At 37.1% G+C, this 15,596-nt stretch overlaps 1 protein-coding gene across 2 annotated transcripts in view; it reads right to left on the bottom strand.

Moving 5' to 3' along the window:
- Positions 1-15,596, bottom strand: part of TMTC2 (transmembrane O-mannosyltransferase targeting cadherins 2) — a 412,004-nt gene that overhangs the window by 142,323 nt on the left and 254,085 nt on the right. For both annotated transcript variants that reach the window (XM_042947264.1, XM_042947265.1), the window contains exons 5-7: positions 5,676-5,761; positions 5,018-5,202; positions 3,871-3,949 (exon numbers count right to left, since the gene is read on the bottom strand). In XM_042947264.1, the coding sequence (XP_042803198.1) occupies positions 3,871-3,949; positions 5,018-5,202; positions 5,676-5,761 (350 nt within the window). The remainder of the gene's footprint in view (positions 1-3,870; positions 3,950-5,017; positions 5,203-5,675; positions 5,762-15,596) is intronic.

The raw sequence follows: 15,596 nt of genomic DNA, 5'->3' as shown, positions 1-15,596 counted from the left end.
GATTCTGAGTGTGGTTGCCTTCAAGAGGAAAAACAGAAATTGTAGACAGGACAGAACTAAATAGGATAAAATCTTATTATCTATAAGAAAAATCCTACTACAGTGAATTAAAACAAAAGAACTGACAGAATATAACCAAAGACTATTGGAGCTTACAGTCCCTCAGAGAGGACAGTGATTACAATAGAAGGTAATATTATGAAACATTTGCTAGGCTAGGCATTTGGTCCAATAGGCTTTACCTTCATGATCTCAGTCAATCCTCAAACTGATGCTACTATTACAGACATCTTATTGATGCGAAAACAAGATTCAAGTAAGTCTTTTGCTCAAAGTCACTTAGTAAGTGTCAAAGCCATAGTTTGAGTGGGGGTTATGTGACTTCATACTATGAATACTATACATATGACTATAGTCATACTTCCTTTCAAGAGGAAATTGAGGCCCACAGAAATAGAATCATACAACTGGCCAGGATCAGTTTTAACAGTTATTTTGTGATACGGTCTCTTTATATTTCATATATTCAAACACCTTGCTAATTACAAAAGCCAGCTAGGTGAAAGTTTACTTATTTATCAACTAATATTTAGTATCCATTTTATATCATTGGATGTTGGCTATTCACATAATTTTGGATAGCTTGTTACTCAACAGTTTGTTATTCAATCATCTTGGTCCTATGAAATTCAAGAGAATAATGAAAGTATATTTTAAATAGTTTTTTTTTTAAGTTACCTTATGAACTGTTGCAAAAAATAAATTAACAGTCAGGATAAAACACAGAACAAATTAAGTGGAGAAGCAAATTAATCTAACTTATTTTCTTTTAATACACAAGAGGGAAAAATATTCTCACTTAGTTTTCAGGATAAGTAAACTATTGGCATGTAGCGTACAGAATAGAAATTTCTCATAAAATGTTCAAAGCAAGGGGAAAATGAAAAGAATTAGAGAGTTTTGTTGTTTTGAAAATCAACTGCAATGGATTGAGTTATTAAACTAAAAATAACATTCAAATATAGTTGTATTTGTTTTTACATACTCCTTTATTTTAACCTCCAAATAAATGACAAAATAAGATGGAAAAAAAGATAATGTTTGTATGTATAAACACAAGTGCTTGGGGGTAGTGGTTGTGAGAGTGTCAATGAATGAGCCCTGAGAAAAAATGAATACTTACAGGCTAAATGTGGCCAGACATTATAATCCATCACTGATCCCTAAAGGGCACTAATAATATGTAAATGTGTGAATTAGAAAACACATTCAAGGCTGTTGATAAACTTGATAGGATAATCAGCACATGCTGACAGACTAATGAAACTGATGAACTGATAGGGCAGCTTATCTCCTGGGCCATTTTTTCTCTTGTCAAATGGAGGCTAATCAAAATGTATTAGGAGTTAAAGCAAATACTCGGAGGATTTCACCCATTTGATTAGGAGGTGAACTCACCCTGAGAAAATTATAGTTTCGTGAACAATTGAAACTACAAAACCCGCTCAGCTGAAAGACCCTCACCTAAAATTACACAGAAGGCAGCCACCATAATTATGGAAGAAATATGGAATGTTAAATCATATTGGGATTCTCCCATCACAAAGCCTTCTCAGAGTTTGAGCAAAATGACCTCTTTCTATAATGAAAAATAAGACAAAGGACCAAACAGTAACCCCAGGGACACACTTATCGTTTGCTGCCTGTGTGTGCTCAGCATCTGTGTAACCATATGAGAGACAGATCCCAAGGTAGCAGCTGACTTTTCAATCAAATTTATTTGCATAAAATAATTGAATGAATTTTCTGAAATCACTATAGTGAATACCACACTTCCTATTAGCAATAAAGATGCCATATGCAGTCTGTTGCCAAGGAGCTGAGTCCTTTCCTCATTTAAAGAAAGACATCAGATGTGAAAATTCAGGAAAAATGGGAACAAGGGTTCCCGAGCATTAGTGTTAAAAATAAAATCATAAACTAAGGGGGGCCTGGGTGGCTCAGTCAGTGAAGCGTCTCACTCTTGGTTTCGGCTCGGGTCATGATCTTGCAGTTCGCGAGTTCGAGCCCCACATCAGGCTCTGTGCAGACAGTGTGGAGCCTGCTTGGAATTCTCTCTCTCTCCCTCTCTCTCTGACCCTCCCCCGCTCTCTCTCTCTCTCTTTCCCACTCTTTGCCTCTCCTCTCTCAAAATGAATAAACATTAAAAATTTTTTTTAAATAAAAAAATAAAATCATGAACTAAAACCACCGTGCCTTCTTGAGAAAGCTAGAGAAAACAATCCTTTTAATATTGATTTTGACATGAATAACCATCCAGCATTAATACAGAAAAGTTAATTCAACTGACAAATCTATACATACTAAGGCACACCCTTTATGGGCACATATACAGGTTAGCTACATGTGCTAGGTAGACAGATTGGTGATAACATGCTGGGTAGTAAAAGGCACTGTTCTAATGTACTAAATGGACCCAAAGTACATTTAATGAAGCTAGATTTTTAGCTTTCAGTAATTATACCAAAGAGAAAAAGAAACCACAACTAAAAATATCCCAGTGTCCTTTTTCACCTAATCATGAAATCTCTCCACTGCTGCACAGGCCAACTTGGGGTGGGATCTCCAGAGACATGGGATGAAAACATTGACCTTCTCCAAATTACTATTTTTCTATTTACTGACCTGTGCCTCATTCTATCTCTAAACTATTTCTAATTTTTTTTTTCTCATTTAGAAATTAGAAGAAGTGAGTGTCTTTGCTAGCTATATATTTTCTAGTTTGGGAAGGTTTGGGATTTGTTGTGTGTGCTCAAGCCATACAGCCAGTATCAAATTTCTCAAATCAAAGACTACAGAAGCATAAAATAATCCTAAAGATTATGTAAGTCTCATTTATTTTATATGTCTAGAAATATTAAACAATTTAACCAAGTTTAATGAGAAAGGAAAATCTGAGTTTATGATTTGTGCTTTGGAGAAAAATATGCAATTTAAAGAAAAAAGTAAACTTTTTTCTTCCCTCCTTTATCTGGAAATAGCAAAGTTAATCGGCAGAGTATCTTAAACTGTAGGGATTTTTTTTCCAAGAAACACATACTGAATACGTAGTTTTCAGTTGTGTCTACTATCAAATAGGTATGGTAACCATTTAAGGAAGTCACAGATCAATCACAGACGATAATCATTTTATTAGAAATTCTAGTGCTTGACCTCTTGCACTTTACCCTAATACTCTGAAAAAAACCTATTTTGATCCAAAACCTTATCAGTGAAAACTATAAAGTTGGTTCAGTTATTCTCATTTTTTATAAGCATTAAAACCATTACTGTCTCTTCCATTCCATGTTTATTTGTAGGAATTTTCTGATTAAGAAAGTAACATGATCAAAAATTATCATGAATTTGATAAATCATTAAAATATAAATCTTTATTCACCATTTCAATCTCTAGAGTCTAGCTAACACTCACATCCAATGGGTTTGTGAGTCTCTTGCAACAACTATGGTATCTGGCCAATTTGTTAAGAATCACTATGTTAATGTATTTATTTGCTCTTGTTAGAATAAGTGTGCTTTGTCGGGATGTCTGGCTGGCTCAGTCAATAAGAGCATGCGACTCTTGATCTCTAGGTCATGAGTTCGAGCCCCACATTGGGGGTAAACTTTACTTAAAAAAAAAAAAGAAAAAAGAAGAAGAAGAAGAAGGGTGTTTTGTGGAAATCTGAATGTATCACACGGCTGTGAATAAGTTTTTTGTGTGTAAGGAGTAATAATCTAATTTACTAGACTTCTGTTTAATAGAAGCACAAATTTTAATTTCTCCACAGGTCCCTGAAATATCAGTTACAATATTAACATTTTACTTACCCATCATGTTGTACAAGCTCTGTGGGGCAAACTGCCTTGGCATTTTCTGAATTGCTTCCTTGTATACACTAAGGGCATCCTAATTTAGGAAACAAAAAAGAGACAAAGTACAGTGATATGCACTACAAATAAAATAATAACATCCTTCCAAAATCAAAACCTTCCACTGCTATTTAGAGGAAAATGATTGAGCTGTCTTTTGGTAGCATAACTACCTTCATTCCATGAATGAAAATATTCAACTGAGTTAGTAGAGATAGGCCATATAAAAATGTAATTTAATGAGAAGTCAATGTTATCAATGCTCTTTCATCTTAAGGTAGGTTCTCCAGTTCACGTAGATTATTCAGTTAAAAAATAGTAAAATTCACATTTGGAAATTACCCATAATCATCTAAAATCTATAGTTACTTCAAGTCAAGCAACCAGGTAGGATCTAAACAAAATAGTGACTAACAAATCTTCTGGCTACTGAGATCCACTGGGTTTATAAAATGCATTTATTTAAAAAGTTGTATCTTCATACTTATACTGCAGTCTTAATACATGGTATAAGAGTACGGATTTGAGAGAGCGAAAGGGAAGGAGGAGTGATAGTAAATGTGAGAGAAGAAACCCAGACAGGCATGCTTCATGGAAAATTAAGGGTACACACACCTCCCAGCTTCCTGTACAATGTCCTGTCTCCATTGCTTTTCCTCTCATCCCAATTAAAAATATAAAATTAATTTTCATCTTAGTCCTATTATAAAAAGAAATAAGTGGGTAGGATTAACATCAAATCCCTTCCTTAATACTCAGAGCACAAGCAATGTATTTTTTTTTTTAACATCAAACAGTGGAGATAACAATAACAATGTGTCTTGGAGCATAAAATCAAAGAGAAGACACGCAAAGAAGCTTAAGAAACTATGCTATTTCTCTTTCTAGAGGAGTCACAATTGCTCCGAGAAATTCACAGTAAAGAAATCTTAAGTGGTGTGTAGCAGACATTCTTTTCCAACTGAATTCCACAATGCTTTTAATAAAAACTCATATTAACTTCTTAAATGATCATAGTGTCCCTGCAATGAGATCTTACGGTAGAAAACATGGAGACTAGATCAAGCACAAGGGGGAAGGAAAAAGGCAGAGGTTTTGGCCTGACCTCATAATGTCCCTGTTCATGATAGAGTTTTCCCAGGTTGTACAGACAGCTGGTAACTGAGCTCTTATGTGCATGAGGGTCCTTTAGATTTTCATCAGGGATCTCGGAGCACTTTAGGAACGTGCGTCGGGCTTCTTCTGTCTTTCCTTGGTTCATTAGAATAATACCGGTGTTTAAATATGCAGCTGAGGGAAAAAAAAGGGAAATACAAACGTGAGAAGATGATGCACTGTGACTACAATAAAGTTATCTTTACTGCCACCCAGTTTCTATGGATTATTTCTGATTTTATAAGAAAACCAAGATAAATACTTAGGGAACAAACATATACGTAAAAATAATGCAATAATGAGTGCAGGTGTCAGTGAAGAAACTATGAATAGTCATTGCCCTCATAGAGCTCAAAATATTCTGAGCTTAAACACTGAGGACTAAAAGTTGTATTCATCTTAATACATTAAAAATGATAAATGGATCTCAAACATGATTCAATTGAGAGAGATCTATTTGTGAGAGAGGCTTATAATCCAACTGGTAAATATTCAGAAATGGAAATAGCATGTTTTTTTTCTCTCTGAGGCTGTAACTCATCAAGATAATTTTCATGGATAAAGAAGGAAAGAAAGAGGTGTTTTAGAACAACTTGAATGTTACTTACAAGCCAGCGTAGGCCTGCTTCCGATCGCCAATTTGTAATAATGCAATGCTTCCGCAAACCTGCTGTTCTCCTGTAGAAGTAACCCTCTGCAGGAGGAAAATAGAAATTTGGAGGACTGCATTACTATACATAAAACCACAAATTTGTATTTTATATTTCAAAAATAAAAATGGTTAGAGGGGCTATACAAATGCTGACCTGGTAGTACAAAAATAAATTCTAAGTAGAAGGAAATGATTCCTCAGGAGAGAAAATACTGGAGAGGTATCAGCTACATTTATGTTGCATTAGAAAGTATTAAGAAGTATTTTCAAAAAGCCCTTTACTCGCAGTGAACTTTTCCCTTTCCAGCAGTTTTCCTCTCCCATTGGAATGACCCACCACCTGGATTTGTTCTTGGAGCATGCACAATTTTTCATCACTTCAGAAAGGAAACTTGTCTAAGGCAACACACACACACACACACACACACACACACACAAGAACATGAGATGCCTCTCTGACTAGCCATATTACTGGGGAAATATTGGTCCGTGACTGCCTGAGAAACAAAAGGTAATATGGGTCAACAGGAAAAACAGAGAATTTAATCAGATACTATACAGGAACAGAGAAAAAGACTGAAGGTTACCCACATTGTTATTTCCTTATTTTCTGGATTTGGTTAAATAAGTCTGAATTTCAGAACACTGGGAAAATTTCACTTCGCTGTTGTGAGACACGACATGCTTTTGTCTACAGACCCCTAAACCCCATGGGTCTCCTGCGGAAGCTTCTAAGGCAGTGGCCACATGGATTATATGTCATTCCAGACTCCATCCTCATGACCTAAATGAGAATCAATTATAATCATATCTATAAAAATACAGTGTCAGGGGGTGTCTGGGTGGCTCAGTCGGTTGAGTGTCTGACATCAGCTCAGGTCATGATCTCGTGGTTCATGGGTTCAAGCCCCACGTCGGGCTCTGTGCTGACAGCTCAGAGCCTGGAGCCTGCATCGGATTCTGTGTCTCCCTCTCCCTCTGCTCCTTCTCCACTTGGGATCTCTCTCTCTCTCTCTCCCTTTCTCACTCTCTCTTTCTGTCAAAATGAATAAACAGTTTTAAAAAATTAAAATACAATGTCACGGAACTGGACTAAGTACAAAAAGCTCTCTCAGAAGCTTCTTGGCCTATGCCTTATTCTCTTGTAATCAGCGAGTATCTTACAGGCATTCGGCACCTTTATCGGGCCCGAGTACTGCTGTTATCAACCACAAACTGCAGAGACCTCTTGCAGCTGCTAAGGCCTTTGCAAAATGCGAAGGCTACCGATAAAAACACATCATTTTGTAGAATATTTTTAAAATGTTCAGCTTACTATGTAATGGGAATCACTGAAAAAATATCTGAAGAAGATCATTTCAAACTTAAAGTCTGCTCACTTGTATCATTAGCAAAGATTAACCTTACTATTTCTAATATTTGTTTAAAAGTCATCTGAATAGATCAAACCATTCCAAAGCACATTAACATCACGTACATAGATACATAAATGCACATTTCTTTTATTTCTTTTTTATTTTTTTTATTTTTGAGAGAGACAGAGACAGAATGCAAGTGGGTTAGGGGCAGAGAGAGAGGAAGACACAGAATCCAAAGCAGGCTCCAGGCTCTGAGCTGTCAGCACAGAGCCCGATGCAGGGCTCAAACTCACGAGCTGTGAGATCATGACGTGAGCGGAAGTTGGACGCTCAACCGACTGAGCCACGCAGGTGCCCCCATAAATGCACATTTCTATAAAAAGGTTTGAAAATCAGGAGACTATAGATGCTGGAGAGAATGTGGAGAAACGGGAACCCTCTTGCACTGCTGGTGGGAATGCAAACTAGTGCAGCTACTCTGGAAAACAGTGTGGAGGTTCCTCAAAAAATTAAAAATAGAACTACCCTAGGACCCAGCAATAGCACTGCTAGGAATTTACCCAGGGAATACAGGAGTGCTGATGCACAGGGGCACATGTACCCCAATGTTTATAGCAGCACTTTTAACAACAGCCAAATTATGGAAAGAGCCTAAGTGCCCATCAACTGATGAATGGTTAAAGAAGATGTGGTTTATATATACAATGGAATACTACTTGGCAACAATAAAGAATGAAATCGGGCCATGTGCAGCAATGTGGATGGAAATGGAGGGTATTATGCTAAGTGAAATAACTCAGTCAGAGACAGATACCATATGTTTTCACTCATATGTCGACCTTGAGAAACTTAACAGAAGACTTCATAGGAGAGGGGAAGGGGGGGATAAAAGTTATAAACAGTGAGGGAGGGAGACTCTTAAATACAGAGAACAAACTGAGGGTTGATAGGGGGGTGGGGGAAAGGAGAAAGTGGGTGATGGGCACTGAGGAGGGCACTTGTTGGGATGAGCACTGGGTGTTGTATGGAAGCCAATGTGACAATAAAGTATATTAAAAATAAAAATAAATAAAAAGGTTTGAGCAACTATTAATTTTTTAATGTTTATTTTTGAGACAGAGGGAGAAAGAGTGTGTGAGCAGGGGAGGGACAGAAAGACAGGGAGACAGAATCCGAAGCAGGCTCCAGGCTCTGAGCTGCCAGCACAAAGCCCTACACGGGGCTTGAACCCACCAACCATAAGATCATGACCTGAGCTGAAGTCAACGCTCAACCGACTTGAGCCACCAGGGGTCACTGAGCAACAATTAATTTGATCAGGAAATTGATATGCTTTGCAGTTGAGTATACTTTTCAGTTGCTAGAAAAAAAGTTTCCTGAAGTATCCAAGAGTTTGAGACAATGTTCAAATGCTTTTATTTATTTATTTTTATTTATTTATTTTTTTTTTTTGAGAGAGAGAGAGAGTGCAAGTACAAGTCGGGGAGGGGCAGAGGGAGAAGGAGGGAGAGAATCTTAAGCAGGCTCCAAGCTCAATGCTGAGCAGGACGAGGGGCTTGATCTCATAACAGTGAGATCATGACCTGAGTCTAAATCGACAGTCAGACACTTAACCAACTGAGCCACCCAGGCACCCCTGTTCAACGGTCTTTAAAAGTAGGTATATACCTAAAACTAATATAACATGGTACATCAACTACACTTCAATTAAAATAAATAATAATTTTAACAAAGGGATGAAATACTCTTTGTAAAGACCTGATTCTCTTTAAAATAAATAAATAAATAAATAAAAAGGATGAAACTGTTAAAGAGAAAGAACATTCACATACTTTTCAAAAAGGAATAATTTTCTTTCTAACTATAATTTTATTGACAAAATGCTGGATTTCCAGTTAATTAAGCTCATATACATAATCTCATTTCAGAAACTTATCTACAACCTTAATTACCTTTATCACTTTCCTTTGAGACTCAGATAACAAGGTCCTACACCTCTGACACAAGGCTGATGGCACCAGAGGATAAATGACTTTCAGGTATTCAATTCTATTTTTTCTACCTTCGTTAGGAATCAAAATGCTTCCAAGAGCCCCTCTTTATCTAAAATCTTCAATATTTTGGTCCACTACAGTTTCCTTTGCTTTAAAATTACAAAAAAAAAAAAAAAAAAAAAAAGATTATGTGTCTCTTAGCAGAGAGGAAGAAAAACTCCTACAACCTTTATTCATTCCTGCATCCTCCTCTACCTTTTATTGCTCTCCTCCTCCTCCTCCTTTCAGAATGGTCTATAGTGTAAATGTCGAATGACTCAAATCCCATTTAACCCTAAATCCAGTTTAGGTTCTAATTATCAACCCCCAATCCCCTCCAAATAGTGTGCTTATATGAATTGCCCACACAACTGTAGTATTTGTGACTGTGAAACTCCTCTTCCTTCCTGAAACTATTTCCCCCGTTTCCTGGAGACCAGGCTCCCCTAGTTCTCTTGACCTGGTACCATCCTACAGAGAATAAAGAAAAGTGTCTCTTGAAGAACATTCCTACATTACTTTGAATGACTGGTACTTTAAAAGACTTTGTCTTTCTTCTCTTTTCTTCATAAATACTGTCTCCACATGACATCATGCTTACGTGTAGCTCACGTATATACTGACTGTTCTCAATTCTGAAGTAGTGATTGGTCTCCTGACATCCAGATTTATTTTTGACAGCTTACTGAACTACATCAATCTAGGTGCTCACTGGAATTTCAAAATCAACACATCCAAAACTTGAGAACAGCATCTCCTGCTCAACAATCATAAAAAGATGGGGCGCCTGGGTGGCTCAGTTGGTTAAGCGTCGACTTCAGCTCAGGTCATGATCTCACAATTCATGAGTTAGAGCCCTACGTCTGGTTCTGTGTCGATAGCTCAGAGCCTGGAGCCTGCTTTGGATTCTGTGTCTCCCTCTCTCTCTCTGCCCCTTTCCCATTCACACTCTGTCTCTCTGTCTCTGTCTCTGTCTCTCTCTCTCAAAAATAAATACACGTTAAGAAAAAGAATAACTAAAAAGATAAACACATGAAATAAATAAAAGAAGAAAAATATCTCCTTGGCAATCAGCACTGGCATTCACTACATTTACAAAATCAGAAATCGGGTTATCATTCTTGACTTTTTACTCATACTCACAATTCCATGTTTTATAAAGTCTCCAAAACCCACAAACTCTTATTTTCTAACTCTTTACTCTGTCTCTCAAGGTTTATCTTCATGGCTCTGTTAAAGCCCTCTGTATCTTCACTGTCACCTAAATAACTACAACAGCCCATTAATTAGTCTCCACATAATTACATTTCTGAAGGGCGAATATGCTGTTAGGCCAGACAGAATTAACATGAGGGGACGAGGCACAATGTGCCTAAAGGCCATAAACCTTGTAATCTGATGAATTCAGCCTCCCCAACACTGATGTATTAAATTCCAATCATTTCCCAATTCAAAAAACGTACAGAGGAGAAAATGACACATATCATGATCACTACACCTAGACAACCCTGTCCAGCCTGCTCTATTCTTTGGAGGAACATAGTCCCATGGGGTGCTACAGCAGGCAAATGTCCAGGAATACGTATAATGAATCTGTGAAGTATCATTCCCTACTTTATCTGAATAAAGGTAGCAGAGGAGTGAGTCCAATGGCGTGAGATGGCTATTGTGACTGATTTCTCGTGGCTAAAGATTTTAACTAAGAATCAACTATGCCATAGTGTACATGCTGTAAATGTGAACAAGACAGAGATCCACTCGCCTGTGGATGAACAATCAACTGAGGGAGATAAATAAAATAAATGGTGTGGGAAACTACTCTGCTAGTGCATGGAGGACCAACACTGGTCCAGCTCAAGAGTGGACAAGTGAAGGTTCAGAGTCAAAGGGACACTGGCAGAGGTGTGTAATAGGCAGCACTTAGCCAACAGTAAAAACATGTTATGAGCTCCATGTTGCACAGGAAGAAAAGAGGTTCAGAAAATTTACCAACTAACTCTATGTTTTATGATTAAGAAGAGGGAAAGCCAGGATCTGGAACACAGTTTCTCTGATAATAAATCCCACGTTCTTTCTAGAAGAAAAGAAGAGGAAAGTGAAAAATATTTCAATTCTAAGTGCCTGCATACTAGCTTATGTCGCCTTTTGCCCGAGCACCCTCCAGATTTGGTAAAACACTAACTTGCATCAATGCTCTGAAAAGGAATCTGACAGTTTGGGCAGGTCAGGATGAATTTGGGTTAGTTGTAGCACTGTAACAACCAAGCTTCTATTACTGCTGTTTTCCACAATTACCAAACCTGTTTTTTATTTACTGAAGAGATGACAGAGGAATAGAAACGTTTCACATAGTAATAATTATGGTAATAATAATAACTAAACTTATTTGACACTTACGGTGTGTCAAGCACTTGACAAAATTCACATTTACTTTCAACAATAATCTTACGAGGTAAGCTATTATTACTAGCCCCATTTTACAGAACATGAACTTCAGACAAGAAAAAGTTAAGCAACACACACCAAAGGTCACACAACTACTAAGAAGGATGCTATAGGTGAAGCCCAGCAATCTGATAATAAAGAAGGATCTGTATTGTCATAAAACATTTATACCAAAGGCTTTTCCAGAATTGTTTAAAATTGATGACGTGGTTTGTTTACACACTAATGTCAACAAAATATTCTGGATGCCCTGTATATTAAAAATAAAAACACATTTTAATATACCACCAAGCCAGAATCTAATGAGAAATAAATTTATTCATATTACATGAAGGTGCTTTACAATCAAGGAAATAGTTCATGCTATACATTAATGTAAAGTTAAAGTCTTTTGAGAAAGAAATTGAAAAAAAAGTTACTGATCTCTGAATGATAAGTGGTTGGGTCACTTTTACATATGTATGGGTGTAGGTGGATATGTTATTTTCTTTTTTTAATTTTAAAAAATTTATTGTTTATTTATTTTTGAGAGACAGAGCTAGAGTAGGGGAGGGGCAGAGAGAGAGGGAGACACAGAATCTGAAGCAGGCTCCAGACTCTGAGTTATCAGCACAGAGCCCAACGCAGGGCTCAAACCCATGATCCGTGAGATCATGTCTTGGGCTGAAGTTGAGGCTTAACCGACGGAGCCCCCCCCCCCCCCCCCCAGGAACCGCTATAGTATTTTCTAATAGAAGAAAATATTTTACTTCTCATATTTCTCCCCCAGTGATTTATCTTTCAGAAAAACAATGAAATTAAGCACTGAGGGAAGAAGAATACAAACTGGGGAAACAGAGAAAATAAATATTGTTTTAGTCAAAGAAAGAAAACACATCTGGATCTATAAAGTAATGTTCACTCTAACAATTAAATTTTAGAAAAACACTTTATTTAACAAAAACAAACAAACAAAAACCCACAAAACAACAAAATGACCTCCCTTAAATCTTATTGGCTATTCTTTAAAACAATTTTTTTAATGTTTGTTTATTTTTGAGAGAGAGAGAGAGAGACAGTGTGAGTGGGGACGGGGGGTGCAGAGAGAGACACACACACACGCAGAATCCAAAGCAGGCTCCAGGCTCTGAGCTGTCAGCACAAAGCCCAACGCGGGGCTCAAACCCATGGACTGTGAAATCATGACCTGAGCTAAAGTCGGACGCTTAACCAACTGAGCCACCCAGGCGCCCCTCAGCTATTTTTAATCTTGTTTTGACCATATGGTTTAAGAATTACCACTGAGCATGTAAAATATTCTTTCCCCTGTGAAAGTTTTGTCTAGCTTTATGTCAATCTCCCTAACAACCCTGTCTTTGTCTAAAATCCCATTTTTAAAGAATCACAATAATCTAGACACTTGATAAATGAAAACCAATCAGACCCATGATAACAGTGGATTGGACAGAGTTAAATGCAAACATTAAATGTAAATAGGCATACAAATCCCTAGCTGACTCCAAACATTGACAGAGACAGAAGGGGAACATTTATTTAGCACAGTGTTTTTCAACCAGGGATGACTTTTGTCATATCCCCCCATCTGGCCTGTCCCCCAGGGAACACCGGGCAATAGACATTTATACCGTCATGTCTGGGTTGATTCTACTGGCATCTAGTGGGTAGAGGCCAGGGATGCCACTAAATATGTAAACATGTTAACACAAGACAGCCCCCCAAATCAAAGAATTATCTGGCCCCAAATACAAATAATGCTGAAGTTAAGATATCACATTTTGCATTTCATATGCACTAACTGCAACACATTTCTTCAGAATATTTTCTGAAGAAGACTTTATTAGGCCTCCATGTCCCGTCATTCACATACATGAGCTATGCAAAGAATATGGAAAATAAGAAATCAAACTATGGGGATTACATTATTTTTCAATAAAAATCTATCATTTCTACTTTTTTCATTAAAAAAAGGAATTGGAAATGGGATTTTCTAAAAATTAAAAAGAAAAAGCATGCCTGTCCTACCTCTAGCAGTACATCTAAGCAAATAGTCAGTGGCTCTTTGTAATAAGATTGCCCTCTATACATAACTATAGAAACATACAGATCTTCAAGCAAAGCTTTCTTTTGCCTCAGGTTCTAACAGAGGTCTTTCAAAATAGTTGAAATAGTTGGTATTTTTTTTAAGTTTATTTATTTTTGAGAGAGAGAGAGAGAGAGAGAGAGAGAGAGAAAGTGTGAGTGAGAGAGGGGCAGAGAGGAAGGGAGTACACAGAATCAAAGCAGACTCCAGACTCCAGCCTCTGAGCTTTCAGCACAAAGCCCAACGTGGGGCTTGAACCCAGGAACAGCGAGATCATGACCCGAGCCTAAATCGGATACTTAACAGACTGAGCCACCCAGGTGCCCCCAAAGTTGGTATTAATAAAGCCCATCAGCAGAAAAACATATACTTTTGAAGAATATATGGGACAGCGAGTAAGCTGATGTTTACACACAAGAATGTGGGTGAAACAGGATGCAGTTTACACAGAGTCATGCACTAAGACAACTTAAAATTAAGATTATATTATGAGGAATATTTCACAGTCAATAGTTTGGCTATTCCCTGGGTAAACAGACTTAGCAATCAGAATAAATCGGATAACTTACTGTTCACAGGCAATGGCTCACAAAATAATTGTAATCCCTACAGCCCAAGTACAGTAGTCCTCCCTTATCCGCGAGTCTGCTTTCCATAGTATCAGTCATCCATGGTCATCTGTGGTTGAAAGACAATCTTCCTTCTGTTGAATCATCAGACGGTCCATAGCAGCCTAACACTACCTCACAATGCCTATATCGTTCGCCTCATTTCATCAGGTAGCTATTTCATCATCTCACGTCATCACAAGGAGAGTGAGGAGGGTACCGTAAGATATTTCCAGAGAAAAAGAGAGACCACATTCACATAACTTTTGTTACAGTATCTTGTTATAATTATTGTATTGTATTATTGTTGTTGTTAATTTCTTACTGTGCCTAACTTATAAATTAAACTTTACATAGGGATGTATATATCAGAAAAAATACAGAAATAAGAAATAGGGTCTGGTACTACCCATAGCTTCAGGCATCCCACTGGGGGTCTCGGAACATATCCCTCACAGATAAGTCCCCCATTGGGGCTATTACAATAATAAAATATGTTCATTTTAAATTGAGATATTTATCTGAATTTCATTGCATTCGAGTGTCTTTTAACACATGGCACTTTGAAACTAGGATGCTTTTCTTTAGATAAAATATTATAAAGTTTAGATGTTCAATTTTATTCTGAGGTATTCATACATTGGAAATTTCCCAAATGAAATTAATTAGCACTGGTTTGGAGACATATTTAAACTTTGCATACATCCAAATTTCCTAATAAAATTGACTAATTTAACTAATGACTGTAATAATGACATTTCATATAATTTAACTGTGAAATGGCATTACAGTTGAACTTGTTCTGTTTTTTTTTTTTTTTTCAAGATTTATGCTTAGTTTTAGGCTATGTTTATAATAGGACACTTGGAAAAATAAATCTTTCTAATATCAAACAGAAGTGACAATAGCATGTCACACTCATACACACAAATGCTTCTGAATCTTGCTTGATAAAATAGGTACCAGGCAAAAATTTCAAGTGACTATACCAGCAATAAATGGAATCTATTATTATAAGAGCTACTGACAACTTGCTCAGATGTAACGACAAAAGTGGGGCAGGCAAGCTTTCTCTTTTTTAATGTTTAGGAAATTCCATTGCACTTTTGTCTTTAAGAAAATAATCAAGAGAAATGATAGACTGCAAAAACAAACCTGGTAAATAAAATGAGTAATTACTACTTGAATCAATGGCAGTAATTCCAAGGGTTAGACTGACACAGAGCTTGGAAATTAGGTATCTAATAGGTACGAACCACTGAACATATAAAAAGAACCATGACCAACCAGAAAGCCAGGCTTGGTCATGTGAGTAGGTGCTGTTCAATCTGATGAAAGCACAGCAGTCTGTGT

Source organism: Panthera leo, chromosome B4 (assembly GCF_018350215.1).
Source record: "Panthera leo isolate Ple1 chromosome B4, P.leo_Ple1_pat1.1, whole genome shotgun sequence".
In the NCBI taxonomy this organism is placed as follows: domain Eukaryota; kingdom Metazoa; phylum Chordata; class Mammalia; order Carnivora; family Felidae; genus Panthera; species Panthera leo.
Note: the sequence above shows the minus strand (reverse complement) of the source record. Positions and strands in the feature narration are given on the sequence as shown.